Here is a 27680-nt window from a genome sequence, read left to right as displayed (position 1 = left end):
TTTTGGACTGAGGAAGGAAACAGGAATACCTGGAGAAAACAAGACTGAAATCCATCAATCTTCACATGAAGCCCAGCAAGTGTTGTACCTGTTACATCCTTTGTCTGAGTTTAGAGTTAATTCAAAAAGTATACATTTTCTTGATTACATCTAAATGACTTTCTAAATTCTAAATTTCTGAAAGGTGTTTTGAAAGGTTTTATTTAGATTTTCAACTTATTTCTTCTCAAATGTTATATAAAACAAGTGCTAACAACTTTCACGCTGCCAAACATTGAAAGACTCCAAACTCATGATGCAGTTTTAAGTCAATATCTAACTTCACTCGATATTTTCATATATATAACTATTGATGCATTGTTATCAGTCCTGAACCAAAATAGATGCAAAAAACGTGTTATTTCTATTGTTTGGATTAATCACACAGGTGGATTTTACCTCATAGCTTTTTGAATAATGTATAAATTCTCATTATGTCAGTCATATTACTTTTGCTCAAAACATTCAGTAAATAGGTTTAAAATTATATGTACACTCTGTGTTTAAGCTTATCTGCAAAGACTTCTCGTGAAATATTATTGAAGAAGACAATACTATTCTATTTCTATATTTTCTTTCCATAGTCTTCCGGAGGTATCTGAACTCTGAAAGGATGTTTTATGCAAGTTAAGATAAAATTCTAATCATCCCACGTGAAGAAATCAGTCATGAATAAAGCTGTTTTCTTCAAATGCTGCTGTTTTGGTATTAAACGCCTTCAGTGTGTCTCACAAGCTGAAGCCAAAAACCGTCTTGGTAAAATGCAATTTTTGGGTGAACTTCTTAGTTCAGTGTTATTGGTGTGATTGAAGTAGCCCAGTGGAAGGTGAGAATAAAACTATTTGCGTAAAGAAAGCATGGATGCGCTCCAGATGTGCGACAGGCCTGCTGTGGATCCAGCTCGTCGACACGCCCCGGAGCTTCCTCCCTGCAGCTGGATCTGCTCTTAAAGGGGAGGACTGCGCGCTGAAGACCGGATGGTAGAAGCCCATCAGGCCGCAGGGGACATGCCACAGAGGACCAAGCAGAGGTTTCGCCAGACTAAAAACCCTCAGTGCGCTGAGCGGCTCTCATTCTGTCCGCAGAGGCCGACACAGCGCGGCGTGTCGAGAACACCGAGTTCCCCCCGGTGGCGGTGCAGACCTGCCCTTTAATTCCAGCCAGCTCCTCCGCCATGTACACCCGGTCGGCGTAACACAACAGCGGGACCCTGAGCTCCTCACATCCTCCGTCTCACCCTCTCTAGTTCGCCGCGTCGCCTCCGAGTTCCTCTCCCCCCTGCCATGCCCCGGGTCACCTCGCTGCTGCCCGCCCTGCTGTCCGTTCTCCTGCTGGGCCAGAGCCGGGGGTATTTCCCCGAGGAGCGCTGGAGCCCCGAGTCTCCGCTCCTCGCTCCCCGGGTCGTCATCGCGCTGGTCTGCCGCAACTCTGCGCACTCTCTGCCGCTGTTCCTCGGAGCCATCGAGCGCCTCGACTACCCGAAGGACCGCATTGCGCTCTGGTGAGTGTCAACAACCAGGGGGGTTACCACAGAAGCACACACTCTACTCAAAAGTTTTACAAACATTTATGAAGTAACTGTCAGTAACTTAAGAGTAAAATAAAATAAAATGAGATATTCTCTGTCAACTCCCGGAGGCGCACCGGAGACACGTCGAGCCCGGTAGAAATAACATAGAGGAAACAGTTTGTGTTTGCTTGTGAGTGTTGGCCAGGCGGGGCCGCTGTGTTATCAAGATGAGAGCTTTATCTGGTGCTGCTAACAAATCAAATGAGTGGAATTTAAAGCAGCGTGTCTCCAGTCCGCACGCGTCCTGCGTGGACGCGGAGCGCGCTCGTGGCGCGCAGTGCGCGGACACCGCAGCCAGCCAGCCTCCTCCATTCTGGACTCATGAAAAGTTCCATTCACTCATGGATCCTCTCCCTCATTGCCCCTCTGCTCTCTCCCCCTGCTGCCCCCCCCCCCCCCCCCCCCCCCACCCTTCCACATCCCCGTTTTCCAAAACTCCACCAGGAAAGAAAACTGACGCAAAAGTATATTTTAAAATTGGCACCCGAGTGTCAAAATCTTGTTCAATCCAGGCACAAAAGGCTGCCTGTGAAGCTGTCTACTGAACACCTCCGCAGGACTTACCTTTCCTTACCTCGGGCTGTTTCCTTGTCACCCAGCCCCCATGCAGCCTGCGCGTCTCCAGCGCTGCTCACTTCCTCTCTTCACTCTGTTCCTCTGCCAGCAGATCTGTTTTTGAAGATTGGGCTAATCTTTTCATCAGTATTCACACCTGACAGGTCGGATTATGTTGGGGTTTTTTTTGGCAACCCAGAGGTCCTTTAAAGGAAAGTGATCCTATAAAAATCAAACAAAATTGTGTCTAATGTGACAGAATTAATTTCAGTGTGAGCAATTATTCATTCATTCTTCTGAATTGGTATTTTGTATTGGCAGAGGTGCTGAATGTGTGGGAAGATCAGCTCCCTCTTCTCATGTCACATTTCCTTTTCTTTGCTTATTCATGGTTGAATGCTGGTCTCTGTGATGTTTCCTCATATTATATTATTGATAATAGCTTTTGTGATTCCCTCCTTTATATGTTCTCTACTGTTGCGCTTCAAGCTTTGCGATTGTGTTTGTTTCCCCTTTTTCAGCCTTAAACTGGCTCATCTGGTGAAGCAGGTTGTCAAACCCCATACTGGTGGTTCCATCTCCCATTCTGCCGTTGCCACATGTTGAAATGTCCACTGGATCTCAAAAAACTCCCAACGGAGGCCGAGCACCTAAAGTGCTTTGAAACCACTTGTTTTAGCATGAATTCAGTTGTTTTTAATAAATCAGTACTTTAAAACTGCACTCATGATTTCTCAAAAATCAAAAGGGCAAAAAGTTTCCCCATGACCAGATTTTTCTTTCCCCTTGAAGCTCAGTGGTTTACCTCAGTGGAAGCCAAACACTTTAGGTTTGAGATTCTGCTCATCAAAGCGTCAAATTGAACTTTTCACAATCAAGAATTTTGGTCTTTTTCTCTAAAAAGCAGCTTGGATGTTTCTATTTCTTTTTTTTTCCTTTTTTCTTGTATTTGAGGCAGACATTTTTGCCGCACTGTGATCATGTCCATGTGTCAGCCAGTTGTCCGAATCCTCTCTTTGATATCCAACTCATGACATCTCGTCCCTCAGCGAGAGGAACTGATATAGAAAGTTTTGAAATGCGGCGTGAAAGACATAAAGTGAACTGGCCACCTGTCGATGCCTGCAGTTATCAGCCTGACAGGTTAAGATGGAATACTTGGCAAGCGCCAACACACACACACACACACACACACACACACACACACACACACACACACTGGAGCTTAATGATGAGTGTGTGTGTGTTCTCTGCAGGGGCATGCAGAATCAGTGTTATCAAGCCATAAATCATTTGTCTCCCCGTGCTGCGTCTCTGTCAGCTCTCTCATATTTGTTGGGTACAGTTCTGCTATCTGCAGTATTTACTCTCCATCAACCCTTTTTAATTCAGTACCTGTGGCACTTCAAAACTTCACAGCAGTCAGATGTTTCTAACAGAGAAGGAGCAGACAGAGGAGGAGGAGGAGGAGGAGGAGGAGGAAGATGGATGGGCGAGCTGGTCACATGTAGGTGGTGGGACGTCGCCGCCGTGTTGAAACGCCTCAGACAGATGAGAAACCAACAGCAGCAGCACGCTGACTGTCACTCACGGCATGACGGGGCTGGAAGTGAATCCGTTTCTGTCACGGTTCTACATTCTTTGGCTCTCTGTGGCTCCGTTTGTGCCGCCGCCGCCGCCGCCGCCCCTCCCCACCACAGAGATTTGTTGTGATAACGCAGACAGCAGATGAATAACCACCCTCCCCTCCTCCTCCTCAGCCCCTTTTGTCTGTCTTTGTTCTTTTCTGTCTGCACCTGATGGTAACAATCTGCAGCTCAGCCTGGAGCCAACAAGACCCCAGCAAGTAGTGCAGAGTTGATAAATCTGACATTGATGTGAGTTAATAATGTGTTTATCAGCTTTTAAAGCTGCACCTGCAAAGATTAAATTGCATGTATAACAAAATCTTGCATTTCACTATAAGTGTCAATGGAACTGTTGGGTAGAGTTGCACTCTGGCTTTTGACCAATCAGTGTGTATTTCATGTCATCCAGTCACAGCTCGAGGAGGTGGAACAGCCATGCTGTTCTCTAACAAAAAGAAATCGCTCGTCTCCTGACCTCCGAAGGCTCCGGCATTGAGTCTGTGTGCCACTACAAATATCTGGGTATTATGACGGATGAGAAAATGACCTTTAAATCTCACGCTGATCATCTTTTGAAGATGCGGAGGCTGAGATTCTTCTTCAGAAATAAGTCAGGTTTTTCTTCTATTGCTAGGAAATGTCTTGCTGCTGTCACCGTCCTTCTTCTTAAGAGCTGTGGTGGTATTTTATGTATGAATTCTACATTCTCTTCATTAGATTCAGCTTAACATTTCTAACTGGATGTAAACATCTTACCCATCATTGCACTTTGCATTTGACTCTTTCACTGCTATAACTTCATCTGTAAATCCATTAATGACGCGTTACCTCCACATCCATCCACCAACATGTTGGTTAAACATACATCCCTCTTTGTTCTCAGAGTTAGTGCAGGATTAGGAAATACATCTGTCCCATCTGATTCCCTGAATTAATTCAGTTTGAGATTTAGGCATCTCTAGAGAATATCTGATGATCATTAAAAATCCTTTTTTTTAAAAAAGCAAACGTCATACCCCTGCTCTTTTTGATATCAGTCCTTGTGCTCTGTGTATACTATTCTGTAAGTTTGTGTTTTAACAAGTCTCTCTTGAAAATGAGAACTTGTGTCTCAACATGAAGGTCAAAGAAATCTCTGCTGATTTTTCAAACACAATGGCTGCAAAGTAGATAATAGCAAAAGCTTCGACTTCCCCTTTCATGAAACACATGATCATGTTTAATGTACAACAGCTCACCTCAGAGGATTCTCACAAAACTCCAGACCCCAACACATTCAGTCATTTTCATTCTTTATTTTATTTTACTGAGAAAATTCAACATCAATCAATCAGGGAAAAAAAAACAATTGTAAATGCAGAAAATTGATCTTAAACTGGTGTCACTGACCTGTTCTTACATTTGATAAACTGAAAGAAAAAGTGGGGCAACATACAGATATTACAGATTTTATGTTGATTACAGATTATATGTTGATTACAGATTATATGTTGATTACAGATTATATGTTGCTGCTGATCCCACCTGAACAGGTTGTCTGTCCGTCTCCATATAAATAAAAAACCCTGGATAGCTCAACACAACATATCTCACAGATGAATAGGTACATTTTACTTTACAGAAAATAATGGCAGTTTTATTGTATTATATTTATCTTTTAAACGTTGAGTTGTTGTGAGTGCAGGTCAATAGGAAAACTAAAAGCGAGCTCCCAGGTTGTTTTGAAAGGAAACAGGCGCCGGCCTCTTCCCTCAACACTTCTCTAGTCGTTTTGTTCATGAAGCAAATAATAATGAGTGACGTACGATGGCTCACCTTGAAGGATTCATGTAAAACTCCTTTTAGCTCCCAGGAACATTTCAGCTGCTATGAGCAGGTTTTCATTTCATCCAGCGCTCTGCTCTTATCACTCTTGTTTTCAGATGCCACCAACTACATCAGATAAACAGCGCAGGGATCGAATAGAGCCGTAGAGCTGCAATTCTTCAGGACAAAACACACAGTTTTCTGATATTAATCTAAAAAAAAGATGAATAACAAAGCTAAGGTTTAACCAGAATTTTCACCTGAACAATAGTACATCATCCCTTTGTGCCGCCTCAAGTGTGCAAAACGAGGTTAAGTGCGTCTGCTTGACTGCCTCACAGTGATTGCTCTATTTTCAACGTATTGTTATTTATGAAATCAAACAATGAGCATTTGTTTTTGCTTATTTGAGAATCTTTGCTGATTGTAAGTCCACTAAATTTTAAAAAGTACAAATCAAACAATAAACCGAAGCCCAAGGTAAAGCCTCTGTTCTCCCATTTGAGAGCTCGACACGTTAAAGAACTCTGCATATTTGCTTATTAATTTGTCTGAAGTATCAGTTGCTCATTGACCTTATTTCACCTGTAAAGTGTAAATTCATCTTACTCATTTTAGCAGCGCAGTTTTAACCTTTCATACTATTTACAACGCAAGCAATGTTTTATTTAATGTTATTTAGTTTATAAACAGATCTCAATTGTATTTCACCACCCACAATATATAATAAATTTAACTCATAAGAAATTCTAGGTTTTTTTCTATTCATTATCCCTTCCTCTTTGCATTGAAATTAGAAATGCTCTCTGGGGTTTAATACGGTTTTATTGAACCTGCATAATTTCCAGTGTGAACTGATCAGGCATTATTCTCCTGCATCATTCTTCTATTTCTAAGTGAAAACTTTCAGTAAGCGTTTGTGCAGGGATTAGCCCGCTGCAGTAAACTGAACAAACAGAACAGAAAACAACAGGCTCCTGCTGTGAGAACACAGTTTGAGCGGCACAATAATGTCTGCTGGAAAACACTCAAAAGTAAAGTAAAATTATCCACAGGAGCTGTTTCTTTGCAGTTCAGTCAGTAGCCTGCTTAAACAGGATTCTATTACGAGAAGGACCAAAAAAGAAAAACCTATGTAGCTTCTTCAAATTAATGCAGATATTAAGATCAATATGTGGAAGATGTTATCGTATCACTGAAAGCCACCTAGAGATTAATGTGAGCCATAGTTGGCGTCGCTGCAAGGTTCCTGACTCTCTTGTGTTTCCTCCTCCAACAGGGCGGCGACAGATCACAACGCAGATAACACCACCGCCATCCTCCGAGACTGGCTCATCAAGGTGCAGAGCTACTATCACTATGTGGAGTGGAGACCTGAGGAGGAGCCCAGGTATGTGTGTGTGTGTGTGTGTGTGTGTGTGTGTGTGTGTGTGTGTGTGTGTGTGTGTGTGTGTGTGTGTGTGTGTGTGTGTGTGTGTGTGTGTGTGTGTGTGTGTGTGTGTGTGTGTGTGTGTGTGTGTTGAACATTTGACTGAAGGACTCTCCTGGCGTCTCAGTGTGTTTGAAGACGAGTTGGGGCCGAAGCACTGGAACAACCTGCGCTATGAACATGTGATGAAGCTCCGCCAGGCGGCGCTGGACACCGCCCGCGAGATGTGGGCCGACTACTTCCTGGTATGTTATCGTCACCTCAGCAGCCTCATGAGTCCCCCCATATTATACAATCTCAGATATCTGTATGAGATGCCAGTGAAGCACGACATTCGAGAGGAAGAAGACTGATTGTTTAAAGAGCAAAAGTGTTTTTGTATTTGTCGAAGAGTGATTGTTTACCTGTTGGCTGTCACACTCCCTGCAAAGAATAGTATTTAGATATTTGGTACAATGTAGTGTTTCACACACCCTTCTGTTTGGAGATAGCATGTTCTCCCATGTTCTCCTACGGTGGCCCAGAAGGGTCAACGCAACAGCAAAAGCCCACAACACAACAGGTAAAAGTCACAATGCAACTGCAAAAGCCATTACAGAAGTTAACTCACAATGGAGGTTAACCCACAACAGAAGAGGGCAGCGATCAGAAGAACAGGCTTTTATTCCAGGGGACAACATTTACTGACGGACTATTTTAAATTATGGGGGAGTTACGATGATTTCAACACAGTGACCAACATTCACCGTCATTGAGCAGCAGGGTTTTACTTACGTTTCATTAAGGTCTCCCATAATTGATATAGTCCGTCAGGAAATATTGTCCCCTGGAAACAGAGCCTGTTGTGGGTTCACTTCCACTGTGGCGGTTGCAGCTGTGTTGAGCCTTCTGGGCTGCCGTACTTCTCGCTGTCCAAAGCGCCGTCAGTGAATTGGAGTCTGTGAATGAATGTCCACTTTGGACCGGCGACCTTTCCAGGATGCACCTGTCCTTCGCCCATAGTCACCTGGGAGCGGTTCCAGCCCTTTGGCGACCCAAAATTGGATAAAGCGAGATGAAAGATTGATGAAAGGATATTACAGCCGATTTGTAATAATGTGCGATTCCACTGACGGCTCCAGTATTAACTTGTCAGTTGATATCATAATTGGCAGTAATTATGGAAAACTGCCTTATTAGACTTAGCAGAAGCGTGCACCCTGGGCCACGGAGGAACTTATTACATCTCGGAGTAGATCCAAGTCATGAGGCAGAACCATGGAGGATTTTTCTCTCTTATTAATATTATGATCTTGGGCTGTGGATCCCAAACTTTTTATTCTTTGAGATTTCTTCTAAGAAACACCGGTGGAAACATATAAAAGCAGAAGCCTTCAACGTGAATGCAGTTTCTCAGGTCTGCTGCAGATTCTGGAAATTCATTTTTGATTTTCTTGGACATTGCCAAATCATTTCTGACACTGATGAGGTCAGGGACTCTGAGGAAGGTGCAAACCACTGATATGAGGCAAGTGGTTGATATGATGCTACTTATCTTATAGGATTTCAAGGTGACAAAACCGTAAACATACAACAGCTTTAAATCACGTACAGATTTTTCTATATTTTTTTTACTTCATGAAGGCTTCAGGTAGGCACAAAGCTTTTTTTACGTAGTTGAAATAGTTTCAACTCCTCACTATAGCAGCTATCTAATGAGAAAACTCAAGTGTGAAAACGTGGTTGAGCCGACAATTAAACTGAGCATCGAAGTGGGGATGGAAAGCTGTTTAAGTGACTTTTATACGGGCTTTGTCTGAATATATCAGAAACTGCTTCTTTAGATTTGTAACTGCCTGTTTAAGATGTTGTTGTTTTTTAATCTACCAAGTTAATTGTTCACTGCTCCTAGAATGACGCATCTCTCAGTTCATTTACATCGTTAATGCCGAGAACAGAAATGCTGCAGCCCTTGTTACGTTGCACTCGTGCAAAAGCTGATCTCTGAATGCTAACAGGCCAACCCTTGAAGCCGGTGGCTTCCAGCAGCAGAGGACCACATTCAGTGTCATTTCATGAAGCCAAGAAAAGAGACACAAATCACCAAAACTAGACGATTGGAAAATTGCTGCCTGTTCTGATGAGACTCAATTTTCTGCTGCAACATTTGAATGTCTGTGTCAGATTTTGGTGGGAAGGGTCCATTCTGCCGCGTTTCAACCATTCAGGCCGCGGCTGGAGTAATGGTGTGAATTTTCTCAGCACATTTTGTGCCTTTTTGTACCAAGTGGGAGTCATCTGAACACTTTCCCCCGTATTGTTGCTGACCGGAGTCATTCCTGTATGGTACATACACACCATAGCACCGGGATGAAATCACTTCAAATTAGTTGGCGTGAACGTGACGATGAGTTCACCGTGACCAGCAGACCTCAAGCGAGCAGCATCTGTGTGATACAGTCAGGCTCATCTTTGTCCCCAGCACTTTTTCTCTTCACTCTTTATGTTTTCTTATATATACAAGTATATGTGGAAATATATAGAGGTCCTTGCTTTTCTTGTAGTATTTCTTCTCCTTCTATAGTATCGTGAGCATGAACACCAAAGTGCGTTGGTCCATTTGGTTTAGTAGATTAAACCATGTTCCCAGGTAATGCACCACTTTAAAGATGTATGTGAATAACACATTGGTTTTAAATAGTTGTACTCCATAATGGAAAGGTAATATTTCAATCTCAAGCCTATTTTACACCACTTTGCAGATTATATGCTTGACTCACAAGCCTTCAACTATCTTGAAGTATAGAAACATCCTTTAATGACACCTCAGGGTTGAGTTTTTCAATATGCACACTTTAAGTGAGCCACCACCATGCAGTCCTCGCTATTAGTGAATATTTATGAAATATTGCTGTATGAATAAATACTGTAGTAACCTAGTAAGATTTTATGATTTAACACTAATATTTTGAGTTTTTTTTATTTTTGCAAAACAAATATGCAATTCAGGAACCTACACATGTTTTTTAGTTTTTTTTTCAGTCTCCTTTAAGCACAAGTTCTTGTTACTTTATGGGCAAACATGCAGACTAATATCAATGCTTCTGCAATAAGTTAACATCAAAGGCTCACATTTTGAGATGTAGGTTGTCTGAGGGCACTTCTCTTTCACCGGAGTGCAGCTCTCGAGCTCAGAGAAACAGCTTCGAGGTAAACATAGAAATGAGATTCTGGCTTCAAAAAGAAAAGCCCTTCACTGGACATCATAAAGCCTCCATTTGCAACGCCGCCGACTAAAGAACAGCTGCTCCGAATGCAAGTGAAACGTGTTTAAAATGACAGGCTGCAGGATGAGACGGCGTGTGAAGGATCTGCTTCTGCTGGCAGCCTCCGCCGATCAAACCCGGCTGCTGCGGCTCAATCAATCCCTCGGTGGCAGCGGGTGACATTTGGTGTGTGCTTGCATGTGATTGACAACGTCGTGCCCTTCTCTGTCTCTCTCTCTCTCACGTCTGCAGGTGGCTGACTGTGACAACCTGCTCACCAGTCGGGATGTGTTGTGGAAGCTGATGAGGGAGAACAAGACAATCGTAGCTCCCATGCTGGAGTCCAGAGCTGCGTACTCCAATTTCTGGTGCGGCATGACTTCCCAGGTACTGGCCATTTTCCCTTCAGCTGTTTAGCATCTACTCCGGTACGTCAGGATCCCAGTCTTCACTTTTCAGCAGATTTCAGCATGGATTGGAGTTCCTCATGTAGCATCCATGTGCTGGACATTTCCACATTGTGTTATTTGACTAAATACGGTTGTTTTTTAAACGAGTTTTGCCTCATTTGAACGTAATTTGGTATGAATTGTTTATTAGCTGTTTTACTCCATATACAAATGTGTCTCAACAAAGTAAAATACAATGGAATCGTTCATTTTTCAAACTGTGAAACTTTCATATATTTAAGATTATATATCCGCTGAAATATTTCAGAAAAATCAATCAGTATCTCATGATTTTATAATATGTCACGAGATCAGCTATATTCACTTTTCTACACGGGATTCCATAATTATATAGTTAATATGTGGTGAGTGTAGAAATAACCTGAGGTGCATCTGTATACTGTTTATATTAGACTAATAATTACTGAGGTTTGCGACGCCTGTTTGGTACGTATGTATTGAGTCATCATAGATGTCCTTCTGTACAGCCTGTCAATGTTTTTATCATATGTAAATATAACTATTGATAATTTAAAGAATTGACCGACGACAACACATTAAAACGAGCTATCATCCCCTGATCCAGGCTCCACTCTTCTACCGAGTCTAATAATTATTAAGCATCATATTAGCACAATATTAACTTGTCATCTGACAAGTTAATATTTGAGTTGTCATTGTATTTGCTCATTATTACTAATTCGCTGTAAAATCCATCCATCCATCCTCTCCTGCTCATCCAGCTGAGGGTCGTGAGGGGAGGATTGAAGCAGGCAGGATGCGTTGGGACGCAGAGCAAACACAGACAGACACACTCACGTTCATCAATTTGCCACAAAATGAATGTTTTTGTTCTGCGGCATTAAACCCAAGAGAACCCATGAATGCAAACAGCCAAAGCCCAAGCCAGGTACCAATCTGAGACATTAAATGAGGCTTTTCCCTCCTCACAGAGCTTGAACCTCACTGCGTCCCCTCCAGACCCTCAACTCTAATACCACACATGCTCCGTCTCACCCCAAGTAGTTATTTTCATTCTGTTGGTCAACAAAAAGCAGAACTCTTCTCCTGCAAGTTGGATGTTTTTGCTTTGTCTTGTACGTCGTCCTTCACACTCGCGGGTTTGTATTGACGTTTATTTTATCATTTCAATTCAGCTCTTCCACTTATTTGTTCTCAAAATCTAAAAAAAACAACCCCCCAAAAAAACAATCATTCTTGGATAAGGCGTCCTCCCCTGTTGTGCGGCCCCCCGAAGCTCTCCGGCGCCCCCTAGGGAGGCCTAAACCACACTTTAAAAAATCAGAGTGAGATTTTCCTCAAGCTCAAACCAGGACTTGAAATGTCTTTAAAGATACACCTTAATAATAAACCCTTTCACTCACCGCCAGTATTCATCACAGCGAGGCTGCAGAGCCGTCAACAATACAGGTTCCATCGTGGTAAAGAATTACTGTGGCGGATTTAGATGTAGCTTTCCACGATTTATAAATACTTACAGACGCTATAGGAGAGTTTCTGGCTCGTTTTCTTGTACTTCACTTTAATTGTAAAGAGCTTTTGTTTGCATGTTTTCAGTAGCATTACGATGTCAGACTTTAGTCCATCGTTCAGGGAAAAATAACTGAAGACTTCATGCTTTTAAGGTGAAAACTGGAAAGGAGAAGAGGATAAGATGTTTATTTTGAACAAAGTGAAGGAAAAGTGTCCTCGCAGTATCATTATTTATTTATTTTTTGGGCTTCAACTCTGTATGTTAGAGTCTTAGCGGTTGTAAAAGTGACTTCTTGAATTTCAACAAGCTGGTCATAAAATCAGCTCATAAATTGTTGACTCTTTTATGTCCTGGATGAATTACGCACTAATAAACCTATTGGCTTCTAATTGTCAGTCAATTTCTGTGCGGTCCAACTGAGAAGACCAGGTTAAAATTTCTTGCAACACTGAAGTAGAATCTCCAGGGACATTTACGGTTGATTGCGTCTCTTCGTGGAGGAGGATGTCCATTTGGAAACGCCGTAGACGCGTCGGTGTGAAGCTGAGGGAGAGTGGCTGTGTTACTCTGTGTGCAGGTGCTGTCTGCACTGGTAAATTAATTTGTAAATGAAAGTAAATTGTTTGTTTTGTCTCACAGGTGGACTGAAATGTTGGCGGTGTGATATAATATTTAGCATCGACGCAGGTTTTTAATTCCCGTAGATTGTACGGCTGCTGCAGCGACGGCCCACACAGTCATTATGTTTGATTTGCTTTACTGTCTCGGGTTGGCACCACGAGCTCCACCAAGTACTGCTGCTGCGTGCGGCGCACTCATTAAAATGAGACAATAAAGAAATACCTGTGCATAATGATTGGATTTTGTGAATGTTAAACTTGTCTTCATGGATTTTATTCAAACACTGTTGATTCGACGTCGAACTCGCATATCTGATACATCAAGTCAGCTGTCTGCCGTCTATTTCCGTCTCAGCGGTGTGCCTTTAGGCGTTCATCTTTGTTTCCCTGCAGATCAGAATAGACATACGGACATTGTCTTTCCACAAGCACAAAATAAACTAACTTCATCCAACAATCTGTCTCTCCGACTCCTAAAAAACCCTTTATTTCAGTATTACTCATCTGCCTGTAGCCAGACTGTCAGGGTCTTTTCTCTGTGCCAAGCTGAATCAATCAATGTGATTTTTGCACAGTATAAATAGCTTCTCTGTCTATTAGTTGTTAAATATGCAGATATTCCTGCCTGTTAATCCATTACTCTTAAATATCTCACATTTTTACCTGACAATCCAAATGGCTTTTGCATTTTAAGAGAATCTTGGCTATTGCAGCCAATCTTTTCAATCAAATCACTGCCGGCTGCCTCAAGTCATCATGAATTCAGGTCGTGACCAACTTGGCTTGCTCATACGTCGACAGTTGGACGTTGAAGGAGATTGTGTGTAACGGTAGAGTGTTTGTGTCCGTGTCCTGCAGGGTTACTACAAGCGTACGCCAGCCTACATGCCCATCCGTAAGCAGGAGCGCCGCGGCTGCTTCTCCGTGCCCATGGTGCACTCCACCTACCTGGTGGACCTCCAGAAAGAGGCCTCCCGTCAGCTGGCTTTTTACCCGCCACACCCAGAGTACAGCTGGGCCCTGGACGATGTGATTGTGTTTGCTTTCTCAGCTCGCATGGCAGGTGAGACGCTCCGCTCCAGAGGTCGACGTCGTCTTAAACCAGATTGGTGTTAACGCATGTTTTTCCTCTTTTCCTTCTTTTTTCTTGCAGAAGTCCAGATGTATATCTGCAACAGGGAAACTTATGGGTACTTCCCAGTGCCAATGCGCTCCCATGCGACCTTGCAGGATGAGGCTGAAAGCTTTTTGCATACTCACCTTGAAATCATGGGTTCGTCAAAACATTCACACACTGAAGCAACAAATCTCTGTCTGATGGGTTTAGGTTGTGACTCTTACCGCAGACATTGGTCTCTGACCAAACACCATGCCTGAAATACAACCGCTGTCCTTGTAGTTTGAAGATGGTATTTTCCAGCGGCTAAAAGCCGCCACACACGAAAGATAACAATCATGGGAGAATCGTGGCGATATCTTTGGTCTTGGCTCTAAATCGACGGTGCTACGGCGCTCTGTGAGACGGTTCAAGGACGGCTGTTGTCTTGCTTTTGTGACCGTGCAAAACCTGCGATAAGATTCAGCCGGCGTCAGACACTTGAGCTGATTGTAGCTGGTGCTGATTGTCACGTTTACATGTAGCGTGTTTGGTTGGAAAATGACGCACCATAACTGTATATGCTAACATATAATGCTACTAGATGCTAACAAGTAACGTACTACAAGCTCCCTTTGCGAAGTCGACATCCCAGGTTGGCCTCTCTCTCCGAGCCACGACCGCGTCCCGATTCTCCTCCTCCTCCTTTTCTGTGGTTTCTCTCCAAACACAGAAATGCCACAGCGGTGAGGAATCCGTTCATGGTTGTGTTTAGGACGTGTTATTCTTGCACTATCACGTTGACTTCAATCGTAGTTTATTAGATTCACGTTACACAGTCTGGGCAGCTCTGAAGTTTATAAGATAGTTTATAAGGAGCTTAGAATTTGTGCTTTGCTCAGAGATATAACTGTTACACCACAGGCTCGTAGTAAAAAAGTAAGATTACTCGAAAATGTAGATTTTTTTTACCTATTTAATAAACTCATGGTATATCTATGTCCTTTGTTTATGGGAAACAAAGCGCTGTCTTCAAGGATCAAAAATGTAACCAGACAAAACAAGTTCACATTTGAGAATAGCTCATTTCTATTGAGAAATATATTTATATTGAACTGAACTGAAGTCCACTCATGGCTCGGCCCCACATTGATGTCCTACTTTTCTTCTGGCTCCTCTGGAAAATGTTATTTCCCAACCCTAAACACTTTCTAAATGCCCTGAATGAGTTATATAGAACTGGGATCTGGAGTTTTTGAGTTTTTTCATGTTGTGTTCATGATATTTCGGGTGGGTTAAAGAAAAAAAAAAAAAAAAGCTGGGCCTCGAGTCCCAGATAATTCCCCTCTGCATTTCCTTTTCTCTAATGTTCTCACATTAGAAAGCTTGTAGGCTTTAGCTATTTCTCTGGTTGGTAGCAATACGTTTCTGACAGCCGCCACTTCACCACATCGCTTCTCCTCAACACTCCATGTCCTTACTTAATGTCTTCCTATAGCGGCAATAAATCTGGATTTGTCACACCTTGGTAACATGTGTTACCGCCACTGATAACGTATATAAAATTAGCACTTCAAATGCTGATATTCTCTGCAGGTTTGGAGCTCTCAGACTGTTGTTACAGTCAAAAGTGAGTAAAAAAGCAGCAACTCAAATGTCAACAAAAGAATTGTCAGCTGAGTTAGCAGCTTTAGATTCTGAATGTTTCCCAGTGATGCCTGATGTATAAGCGCTATCAGATACTTGCTTTAGTCATATTTGTCAATAACAGATAGATAATAGCTACTACCTGCTGTAACGTGATCACTGCAGAGGCGTGTATTCATATTCTAATGATCAACTTTGACTGCTCAGAAAGGATTTGAAATGTAAAATCCTAGAAAGTCGAACCCCAAAACTGATTTCAACGCACAACGTAGTCTTTTGATATTTATCTCTGAATGAACAAAAGGTTTCCTCAGAATGATGAAAAGGAAAAACTGTATTATTTTTGTGTAGTCACGATGCTTGTTTGTTTGTTGGGTTCATTGTGTTTTTGTGCACTTTTCTTCTAAAATCTAAATCTTTAGAAGGAATTCATAGTGTTGTGGCTACTATTAAAAAAAAACACAATATCCAATAGTATTCAAAGTCATACTCGGTGCTATAAATGGTGTTTTTCTCTCTAAAATCCTCCGACTTCTTCAGACTTGGTCTACAAATGCTACTCGACAACACCAATCCTGCTAGAAAAAGTTTGCCACAGCCAGTTTTTGCAGTTTAGGGTGGTGACAGATGATACTTGGAAACTTGTTCAGATGATTCATGCAGATCTTCAAGAGCGCAAACAGGGCATGCATGAAAAGCTTGTGACATTAAAGTGAAACAGAAATGCAGTGATTAAGTGGTACTGTAGACCTACGGTTCAAGGATTCACTAAATATTCAAAGCCAGGTAGAGTACGTCTCTTTTTATGAGATTTGTCATTTACAGATACAGTTTGTCAAGATGTCAGGCAACTTTGGGTGGTGGTGAGTCACAGTACTGTCCAGTCTGTCTTTCACACTTAAAACGTCGGATGAATAAAAATGACCGTAATGATTCAATTCAAATTTATTTGATTAATTTGACATACAATACAGTCATTTCAAGGCACTCTTAGGTGAGGGGGGCAGAAAGCTCAGACCACAAACTTCCAAATGCTTCCAGCGACACTCAAAGCTACTAGAAATGAACACAATTAAATGGAAAATGGCTGCAAAGTGACATTAAATTACAACACTTCCACAAAACAACTACAAATATATATATTTTTAGATAAAGGTGTTTGGCTTGAAAGACACTAGATATTTAATTCACTTCACAATCTTCTGATTTAAGTTGGTATTAGCTACAGGCCATTGATCTGAGCTACCTAGTTCGCATCGATATGAGCTAACAGCTAACATGCTAGCGATGCTGACTCGGTTCCGCAAACAAAAGTGGCGTTGGCGAAGGTCTGTGCTCTACCGAGTGTAGCTCTCGTTCATTCATCCATTCATCCCTAGCTGTGCAGGAGGACTTTTGGCCACTTCGCTGCCAGATAGCAAAGTTTTTCTTTACTGTTGGTTTGTCTGTTAACAGAATAACTCAGAATCTGATTCAGATGTACAGTATTTGTTTGAATCTACGGTGAGAACAGAACAGCTGATCGATCTGCCAGGTCAAAGTTTGAACTCTGTGTGTCTTCTTGTTTTTAATTTTCAGCAAACATTCAAGTAAACAGGTGCTAACTGGTTGCACAGTTCTACAGTGGTTACAGTTTGCATTACAGTAGAAAAGAAAAGTTTTTGTCAAATCTACATGATGATAACTGCTGTTAATAAAGTCTCCGTCTTTATACATATTGCTAAGTTCAGTTGTGTTAAATCAAAGTAAAAGTACTCTGATCCATGTTTTGGGGGCGCTCCGGCGGGAATTCCCAGCAAATTTGTCGTGGACCCCTGCTGGTTGCTGGACCCCTTTTCCTTTTTGGGAACTCCTGTTTCTACACATTACTCATTCTCTTTGTAAACGTTGGCTCTTCTCTTCTCTGACAGTGAAAAATCCTCCGCTGGAGCCCTCCAGCGTCCTGTCTCTTCCTCCCAAGCAGCCTAACAAGATGGGCTTTGATGAGGTACGCACACACACACACACACACACACACACACACACACACACACACACACACACACACACACACACACACACACACACACACACACACACACACACACACACACACCCACATGATAACCGAGGCATGTGTGTGAGGTTTATTTTGCATTCCGTGTGCACCCAGGTGTTTATGATAAATCTGGTGCGGAGAGTTGACCGTCGTGAGCGAATGCTCAGAACTCTGTACGAGCAGGAGCTCAGCTGTAAGGTTGTTCCTGCTGTGGATGGCAAGTACGTTTCTCATCTCCTTCCTCCCTCACTGCCTGTGTCTCTTTGATTTGTGCCTCTGCAACACGGCGGGTAGATTGATGTCGGGAGCCCCGGCTGAGACAAACAACCAGGTGAAAAGTAGCTGGTTGCACTCGGTTATTTAAAGTTTCCCGGAAACACATAACTTTTCCCGCAAATGAGGCACATTCCACTCTTAAGCCTTGTTTTACGCATGCAATATGGTTTCTTTGTCGCTTCAGTTTGAATAAAGAGCCAATCTGCCAACGCCTGCATGGTTTACACTGTATTGGCATTGTACATGTTCACTGTGCCTGTTTGTCTAATTGTTTCACACACATCAGACCCACGTCATTGATTGTTTTCATTGAATCATCTCTTTGTTTCAGAGCTCTAAACGTGTCTGAAATAGAGGCTATGGGGATCAAGATGGTGCCGGGATACAAAGACCCTTATCACGGCCGACCTCTCACCAAGGGTGAACTGGGTTGTTTCCTCTCTCATTACAACATTTGGAAGGAGGTGAGACACTCGGACCCGGATCTCTCGCTGCTCCTGCACGTGGAAGAAAACATTTAACTGCTAAAACACACAGTTGATTCAGCTCAGCCACAACATCCTGCTGAGACGAATCAACTGGTTCTATACATTATCTGAGCAACATATTGTTTGTCTGTTTCATGTCTACAAGTGTGTATCTTATCTAATGTGAGCTAAACATAAAAATGCCTAGAATACCAAGTCAAGGCCTATTTATTTTCGACAGTTTTGTTGATATGTGAGACCTCTGCTTTGCTGGTGCGTTTAAATTTGATACCCCTACAGGCCTCCTACAGGCTTGGCTGCTCATAGTAGCTCTGAACCAGGTGTACATGCGGGTCCGTGTAAATAAAGATTTTTTTTTTCATACGTAGAGAGTGAAATATCCATTTTCGTAAAAACCCAGGTATGTGTAAACATGGCCTGAACGCTTCTAGAGAAAACCAGCAGGAAGGCCTTGATGAGACACAGGTGGAAACACTGAAGGGTTAATCACAGAGGAGCACAGGGGTCGAGTCACAAGATACCAGAGAGGAGAGAAAGTGCACCAGAAAACACACCACAGGTTTTCAATGAAAAAACAGGCGTGAATTACAACAACAATAAATAAAACTGTCCAGAAACTATGAGAACCATGAGGGGATGACAGGGACATTAAAGTAGTCTCATTACTCAAATAATATTTAAATGAATTATTTAATGTGGCATATTTTCACAGTTAAAAAAATTACTATGGAATGAATTAATAAGATATCATGAGGAAATTAATAGGCAAATAATTACACGTTTCAGCCGTTTTTATTATGGCAACCGAACAAGATAACGTTTTTGAGTTGGTGTCGGAGTTGTGTTTGGACCAAGTTTAAATACTTTATATATCCTTATTGCTATGATTTCCTCTGTTTGATTTATATTACCATCATATTTTCATATAACCAGCTAAATTTATTGTATAATTCACGCCAGAACTTTCTGTTTGCCCCCTAAATGTTGAGTTGAAGTTTGTCGCTCAACTACAAAGCTTTCAGCCGTATCACACAAACAAGCAAGGTAAAAAAAAAAAAGATTCTTTCTCACCTCAGATGAGGGTTTTTCTTTTATGACTTTTAGAAGTGTGGAAAGGAAACTACAATGAGCATGATAAATCAGGTGAATTCTAACTTGTTCCTTATTAAAGAAACTGCAAGTGGAAAGTGTAGGAACTCTTCTCTCTTTCCTACTTAACGTAGATGATATGCAGTCATATTTTCCCAAGGCTATTTTTACCCTCCTTCCTCAGGCAGATATAAAAAGTAGAATACAGACCTGGGGAATAACATGCAGCAAAGGCCTAGTCGGCTTGGATTCCCACTCTAAGGGCATCTTAGTTGTAGATATATGCTTAAATACCTGATCCACATCTCAGCAAATTTGTCATTTGTTATTAATTTTTACATTGAAACTAAATTGTTATTGGCACAATAAACGGATTTCACAGTCATTACTCTGATTGCTACGGATGAGCACAGATTAGATCAGTGACGTGTAGTGTGTGTGTGTGTGTGTGTGCGTGTGTGCGTGTGTGTGTGTGTGTGTGTGTGTGTGTGTGTGTGTGTGTGTGTGTGTGTGTGTGTGTGTGTGTGTGTGTGTGTGTGTGTGTGTGTTTAGATCGCAGACCGCGGCCTGCAGACGTCCCTCGTCATCGAGGACGACCTCCGCTTCGAGGTCTTCTTCAGGCGCCGCCTGCAGGCGCTGCTGCAGGAGGCGACGACGCACAAACTGGACTGGGATCTCATGTGAGTGACGCTGGAGCGAATACAGTGTCGGAAACAGAGAGGATTATCACCCCCCCCCCCCCCCCCCCCCACCCCCACCCCCGCAGTGAAATCCATCCATCTGTCACACACCGTATCACAGAGACCACAGATCAAATGCCAACATCCCTCGTAGGAATAAAGCGTCTTGGTGATCTGATCTCCAGAATGTTCACAGAGGAGGAGTGTTACACTCGGGGCAGTTCGGGTCACAGGATCAAATTCAGCAGAAATCCCGGCTTCTGGCGACCTTATTAAGCTGGATGGAAACTTAATGAATGTGGATGTTGGATAAGAATTTTCTTCTATTTCATTTTGCACTTTTCTCTGATGATTTTGATCCATTTTGATTTTGACTTTGATCAAAACCGCAAATGTTTCTCTTCAGATCAGTTTTCTTTATGGAGCACAAACCACAGCATAAAACAACTAAGAACTTATTACCTTTAAATTGGTCTTATAGTTAAGAAATGTGAGGAAAAACTTGAGGTTTTCGCTGCTGAAAAGCTGAAGCAAAGTCAGAAATTGATCTTTTTTTAATAAAAGCACACAACACTGCTCATTCATGCTCAGTAGCTAATTACATCTTCGGTTCACATAATTATTTCAATTGAACAGGCTAAATGTAATTTTTATGGTCACTTAAAAAACTAAAATTATAATTTGATAGACAGAAAACAATCAGTGGACTGATATCCCAATTTGGAACAATTACACCCTAATGTCAAAGATATTTAAGCTGCAATGTGAAAAGTTGAAAACCTGGTAAATGAATCAATGCAGACACAAACACACTTTAGAGGATTAGAGGATAGAGGATTTATTAAAGACACATAAATATTCCCGTCTCCAGGAGGCTGATATTAAGACAGAAAATGACCAAACCACCAAGAAAATAGTGAAAAAAATATCAAATATTACATAGTTTATCTTCTATATTTCTGGACACAAGACGACCCAGACCTGTGCTGAAAGACGGCGGATTGCTGTGTTTGTAAAGTTTTTAAAAACACCCAGAATGCAACAATTGTAGGAGTTCAGGAAGTTGTTTCTTAGAAGTTTTTTTTTACACATTTCACTGTATTTTACACCAGAAGGTTTCATCAAAATTGAGATTGAAAGGTTGTTATGCCACTATTTCACCGGACAGGCCAACTCATGATGGACGTAACTGAACTGAAATGAGATTGAAACCCCTGAACTAGATTATATGAACAATGAATCTGAATCTGAAACATGAATCCTAGCTTGTAAAATGAATTCTAAACCTTTAGATTTAAAAGCAGTTCAGGACTCCAGACACAGCCAGGAAGATAAAATCAGACTCGCTGTTAAAACTAGACCAAACCCCTTCTCACAGTTTATCTGGGTTGAAGCTGATAAACTCCTGCTTCTGTTCTGACGTCTACGTCCTATATGTTTTCAATGAGCTGGTCGACGTGCCACGGCTGTAATCTAACAGACATTCTTCAGCGGGTAGCGGTGTAGTGGAAGTTCAGGCTGTACCAACAGCGGTGCAGCATGTTTGGTTTATTCTTGTCAATATGAGGAAACACTGCCTGACTCGTTTGCTGTAAGCTCGTCTCTCATGTCATGAATCAACAGTTACATCGGGCGTAAGAGGATGCAGGTGGACCACCCGGAGAGGTCTTTACCCAACATCCACAACCTGGTGGAGGCAGACTACTCCTACTGGACGCTGGGCTACATGTTGTCACTGCGAGGAGCCCACAAGCTCCTCCGAGCCGAGCCTCTGACCAAGATGCTCCCCGTCGACGAGTTCCTCCCGGTCATGTACAACAAACACCCAGTGTGAGTGTCGTCTCCTCACCTCTCGCTCCCTCTGCCGCCCTGCGCTCACTCTGATTCCCATCTCCTCTCCCTCCCCAGCGCCGAGTACATGGAGCACTTCCAGCGCCGGGACCTGCAGGCCTTCTCCGCCGAGCCGCTCCTGGTTTACCCGACTCACTACACCGGGGACAACGGCTACATCAGCGACACGGAAACGTCGGTGGTGTGGGACGACGAGACGGTGAAGACCGACTGGGACCGAGCCAAGTCGAGGAAGACCCAGGAGCAGGGCGAGCTGAGCTTCAACGCGCAGAACTCCGACGTCCTGCAGTCGGAGCTGGAGAACTGGAGCGCCCGGGATGAGCTCTGACGAAGAAACCAAGAGCTGAAAGAACTGATGAGAGGAGGAAGAGGAGGAAGAGCAGGCAGAGCCGAGTGACGCTGGGCTGATCGGGAATTAAAGTTCTCCTTGAATAGAAGAGGCTCGACGGAAAGTCTCGGGACGTCCAAGAGCAGCAGTTTTTTTTAACTTATTGCATCTTGGTCTCATCCTCTTGTCCGCAGCCTCAATCACTCTTAACGTTTTAAAAATCCTTTTCTTCCTCGTCACAATATGTGACAATAATAATTTCATGTGTAATTTCCAGTAACAAACTCCTTCCAGTAACATTTCAGTTGTTAAACATTAAGTCACGTCACCAAAAGCCAAACGCAGCGTATTTAAACAAGTGCCTCTAGAATGTATGAAGACTAAAAAAAACGCTTTGCTGACTCTCATGAGAGAAAAAAATCATTCAGAATTCATTTGACTCCATTCTGCTGCTCTCCCAGTGATTTACTTTACATTTCACAACTACAACCATTTTTGTTTTTAAAGATCCAACGAAATAAAGTGAAGCAAATCACAAAAACATCGAGTAGTGCAGAATGTTCTCTCAGTGAAATACGTCACTGTCGCTCAGCCCTAAGATTAACTCCCTTATCCAGATAGCAGATGAATTTTATGTTTAGTTTTTGCTCTCAAATCCAAGTTATGAATGAAATAACTGCACAGCTCTTTTTCTCACATTTCTATTTAGTTGAGCTGAAGTTAGCTGTGCTCACTGTCCCTTTTTTTGTCTTTTAATCTCGGAATGTTTAGCAATTATTCTCTATTTTTCTCATGTAAAATCTGAACCTTCTGTTCATGTTATGATATTTGCAGCAGAGTTGATTGTGTTTCAGGGTTTTAACTTCAGCTTTAACCCAAACATGCAGCTTTTGTAACATTCAGCTGAGAGTTTTAGTAACTTTTAATGTTTTGTGACTTTTCTGTGTTTGAAAAGGGTCTTTTGTTTTATTTAGATTTTTACCAAAATATAAATAAAAAAATGTTTTTATTTTAAAATGGCTGCTTTGGTTGAAGTTATTATTGATATAATGGATTTATTTTGGGTTCAAATAAGGAAATCAGTGAGTCTGCGTCCTTTTAAAAAGAAAAGTGCCAATTCTACCCCCCAGCCACCGAATAATAAATAATATTAACAAATAATATAATGGCATCATCTATGATGTTCTCTTTACCATAGTTTGTAACAGTGGACATTTTACCTTTCTCAATTTTTTTTGTAGTTTTCAGTATTTTCAGGCATTTCACCTCTTTTAAAACTTTTTTAGTGTATGAATTTTAACTTTTTAAGCCGATTTACCTGTTTTACCCTTTTTAGTTGTTTTACGCATCTGAGTCATTTTAACTGCTTTGACTCTTTTCATTTTAAGTTGTTTCTTATTTTAGCTGTTTTTCCTTTTTCCTTTTGCTACTGATTTTAGATTATTAAAGATTTTTGTTTTAAAAATAGAATTCTATCTTTTAAAGCAATTTTTTGGAAGATATTTTTAGCAGTGTATATACATTTATATACATATAGCGCTGTCAAAAATAACGCGTTAATTTAAATAATTATTTGATTTGAAACGTTTGATTCGTTAATACAATTTAACGTAATTAACACAGTATGTTTACTTCCGGTTTTGTTTTGTTTTTTCACTCTCTTCCCGGAGCAGCAGCAGCTGCAGTGTCTCTGGGCACAGCACCTTGACTACAAAGCAGCATAACACCGAGTGGAATAATATTAAGGCAGAAAGTTTAACTTTAAAAAGTTTCCTGAAAGCTGATTGAGAAAGTGAAAGTCATTAGTTTTACTTTGTAAAGCTGAATTTAACGACCACAGAAGTAATTGTGCAGCAAAACAGGAGGTTGCCATGTTGGCTGACCAGGAGCCTCCAAACTGCTAAAACTGGAGGTAAAATGTTAATTTCTCTCTTTCTCTCTTTCCTTGGCTCTGCTCTATACTGTGTGTGTGTGTGTGTGTGTGTGTGTGTGTGTGTGTGTGTGTGTGTGTGTGTGTGTGTGTGTGTGTGTGTGTGTGTGTGTGTGTGTGTGTGTGTGTGTGTGTGTGTGCGTGCGTGCGTGCTGTCTCTCTCGCTCACTCTCACAATGCCTGCTACTCTCTCTCTGTCTCATGTGTGGATATTACAGTATATTATTGCCACTTTGTTCATGTAATAAGTTCACAAGTTTGTAGAAATATAAAAATTCTCAAAGTTCACTTTACAAAGATAGTCTTTGATTGTAAATATAGTCTGTGTGCTGAGTCGACATTAATTCCATGGTTTTCCCTGAATAAACATCCATTACAAGCTTCGGTCTACAGGAGAAAAACAATGCGATTAATCGCAATTAATTACAGAAAATTGTGCAATTAATAACAATTATTTTTTTATCGATTGACAGCACTAATGTAAATGTGTGTAAATGGACATCGTTTCCAAAACATTGTCGTCTAAACGTTAAACTTTTCTTTTTTTTTGAACTTATTTTTATTGAAAATCTTCAATACAGGTCAAATACAACAAAAGATAATCCAGTAGTATCAGACAAAATGTAGGCACATTATACATTACTCCTTATATCTTTAAAGTAGAGCCAGCATCACAGTGGGGGAAGAAGGAAGAAAAGAGACAGTTTATAAACATATACCCGTGCATCTTCCTTCCTTTCTTTCTTTCAACATGGAATATTATAAACAAATCAACCATTAGAAATGTATCTTTGTATTAAGGACCATTTATCCATGAATACATCAATTTTCATTTGCAGTCTTGCTGTTATTTGCTCCATATGGTACACTTATTTTAGTTTGTTCTTCCATTGAGTAATAGTGGGGGGCTGAGGTTTGAGCCAAGAGACCGTAATCATTTTCTTTGCAACTAAGAGTAGTATTTTGAGTATAAATTTAATATAATTTAATCTTATGTTGTTGGGAAAAATTCCCAATATTATTAAATTAGGTTCTAATGGGATTTCAATGCTGAGACAATTCTTAATTTCTCCTTGTATGTCTTTCCAATAGTTAGTTAATTTTGGACAGTCCCAAAACACATGGGTATGGTCTCCCACCAGACCACAGCCCCTCCAACACCGATCAGAGGTTCCACCAAACTTAGACGTGACAAAGGGGGTTCTAAAAAATCAAATTTTAGTTTTCCACTCAAATTCTCTCAGGCTTGGACTATTTGTTATTTTATGTCCCTCCCGCAATGTCCGTTCCCAGTCATCATCTTTAATTATTATGTTCATTTCTAGGTCCCATTTTCTCTAACGTTAAACTTTTCTGAGATGAAAATGCAAACTCGTTTTCACTGGAGACATTGTCGTGTAAACAGGACCTTCAACTATTGTTTATCCCTTTTTGGTCAAAAGATCAGAAAAACTGCAAGTAAACTAAAAGTAAGATGAAATCAAATGTATTATTATTATTCTTATTGTTATTATTGTTATTATTACTACGTGAAGTGTATTTCACATGAGGCTTTGGAGCTCCAGGTTGCAGAGCTCTGTTCTTGGTTTTTCTCTCTACTTTGTCACACATTTGATTTCAGTGAATTTGTTGGCATCAAGTTTTTCATCAGCTTGATAATCACACTTTCATTTGAATCAACTGTCCAACCATCTTCTGGATCCCTTTATACGCGTTCTACTCAAAGCTGACAACTGCACCGGAGCACTACTTTATCAAAAGTACAGCACTGCACTGACACGGTACCAACAGTGGCTTCATTAGCCGCCGCAGTGGCGACAAAATCAAAAAAAAAATCTGCACAGCGTCACTTTTCTTTGGCACGCAGCAGTTTTATTACAGCACAGTCATGAATGTCCCACAGTCCAGTTGAGATTTCTTTTAATTAGAGTCTGCTGATATGCTCCGACTCTTTAAGTACAAAATGGTCAGTCTGAGCTGCTGCAGACCATCATTACTTTCTCCTCATTCAGCGTGTTTATACCTCATCCTCTATTCATCACTGACCTGTAAAGCACACAGATGTTATGTTGGATGTTTCACAGTGTGATAATTATTGCCTCAGAGATTCAAAGTGATTCTGTCTATGAGCACTCGTTGACCTTGACGTGCAGTAATTAACTTCTCTTCCTGAAAACACATTTAATGCATGAAATGTTTATTTTCAGATTTTCAATGGATGAAAATGTTTTCATCCAAGGCAACTTCATGAAAGCCCTCTTTAAACCGACAACAAGGTGGCATCTTTCCAATCAACTTCCAGCGGAAAGATTTCATGTTAGGTTTGCTCAAAAGCTAATATAGTAGAATCCGGTTCACAAGGTAACAGAGGAGATTCACTTTAATGGGACCTCCTGGTTAAAGAAGGGCAAATGAATGAATAATCGCTTTTCAGTTTCTTCAGTTCGGAAGTGATTTTAGTCTTGACGGGTTTTCTACAGATACAAGGACAAGGTGGCGCTAGAGCAACCTTAGCTTGACACTGTGTGAGTGGGAGGCTTTGGTAGATCAGCACAGGCTGAAGTCTTCTGCAGGAAATCAACCAAAAGCTTGGACTGTGTTCATGACTTGAGGTGTTGGACTTTGTATTTGCCTGCAACTACGACTTAAGATGTCAAAGCAGTTGAATCGGGTCAGCAGGACTTGACCCCATCAAGTCCATTCGGTCTGCTTCAATGTAGAGAACATCTGAAAATGGACTTTTACTCCTTTGTTCTATCCGCTCAGCACACGTTCATCGTCAGACATCCCTGATTGGTCATGCAGCCACGTGCTCGCATCCTTTATGCTTCCTGAGGCTGATAATTTAATTCATTACTGTTCTTCTCATGGTATCTGTCCTGATTGTGACGCCTTCTCAATGAAACAACCTCCTGATAGTTTCTCTTTTAGTCACTGCAAAGTGAATAAACAGTGAGGTGTCCACCGGAGCTCATCGGAATAAACTCTACTTGTTGCCTGAACAAAACAAAAATGTCCACTTCAAAACATCTATTAACTAGAGCTACACTCGGTAGAGCGCAGACCTTACATTTGTTTGCGGAACCCAGTTATCAACTTTGTATGGGACTTTTTTTTGTGTGTTTTTTGGGGAATTATTTGGAAACAGTTTTGCGTTAACGTCACAAAATCAAATGGATGATGACAAATCATCCCTGGAGATTTCATGTATTTCGGGTGAGTAGTTTTTGGTTGGTAGGATTCATACGAAAACATAACCTCCTTGGTCAACCTTCGTCGGCAAAGGTACAAAATGAAAATGTGTTATATCTTCCTAACAATTAAGTGTTGGGTGACAGTTTTAGCATATTAAGGCTGACAAGTCTTTCTCCCCAAATTTATTTTAACATCTTATTGAATAAACCCAAAAATAACTAATTAA

The 27680-nt window shown here is 41.4% G+C and overlaps 1 protein-coding gene across 1 annotated transcript; it reads left to right on the top strand.

The window, feature by feature from the left end:
* Nucleotides 1–1004: 1004 nt before the first annotated feature.
* colgalt1b (collagen beta(1-O)galactosyltransferase 1b) lies at nt 1005–23342 on the top strand. The gene is made up of 12 exons (XM_080464511.1): nt 1005–1540; nt 6878–6988; nt 7155–7272; nt 10525–10659; nt 13695–13899; nt 13990–14109; nt 17490–17566; nt 17732–17838; nt 18225–18357; nt 20023–20150; nt 21774–21980; nt 22059–23342. The coding sequence occupies exons 1-12, from the start codon at nt 1323–1325 to the stop codon at nt 22327–22329; spliced, it is 1830 nt and encodes a 609-aa protein (XP_080320637.1). The 5' UTR covers nt 1005–1322; the 3' UTR covers nt 22330–23342.
* Nucleotides 23343–27680: the final 4338 nt, after the last annotated feature.

This window comes from Lipophrys pholis (genome assembly GCF_963383615.2).
Source record: "Lipophrys pholis genome assembly, chromosome: 5".
Taxonomy (NCBI): domain Eukaryota; kingdom Metazoa; phylum Chordata; class Actinopteri; order Blenniiformes; family Blenniidae; genus Lipophrys; species Lipophrys pholis.
Note: the sequence above shows the minus strand (reverse complement) of the source record. Positions and strands in the feature narration are given on the sequence as shown.

Bases quoted from the DNA above. Each gene is read 5' to 3' on its own strand.
- colgalt1b (XM_080464511.1), top strand. From the start codon at position 1,323: ATGCCCCGGGTCACCTCGCTGCTGCCCGCCCTGCTGTCCGTTCTCCTG. The intron at 1,541-6,877 runs GTGAGTGTCAAC...CTCCTCCAACAG, and splicing joins AAGGACCGCATTGCGCTCTG to GGCGGCGACAGATCACAACG. The intron at 14,110-17,489 runs GTTCGTCAAAAC...CTTCTCTGACAG, and splicing joins TACTCACCTTGAAATCATGG to TGAAAAATCCTCCGCTGGAG.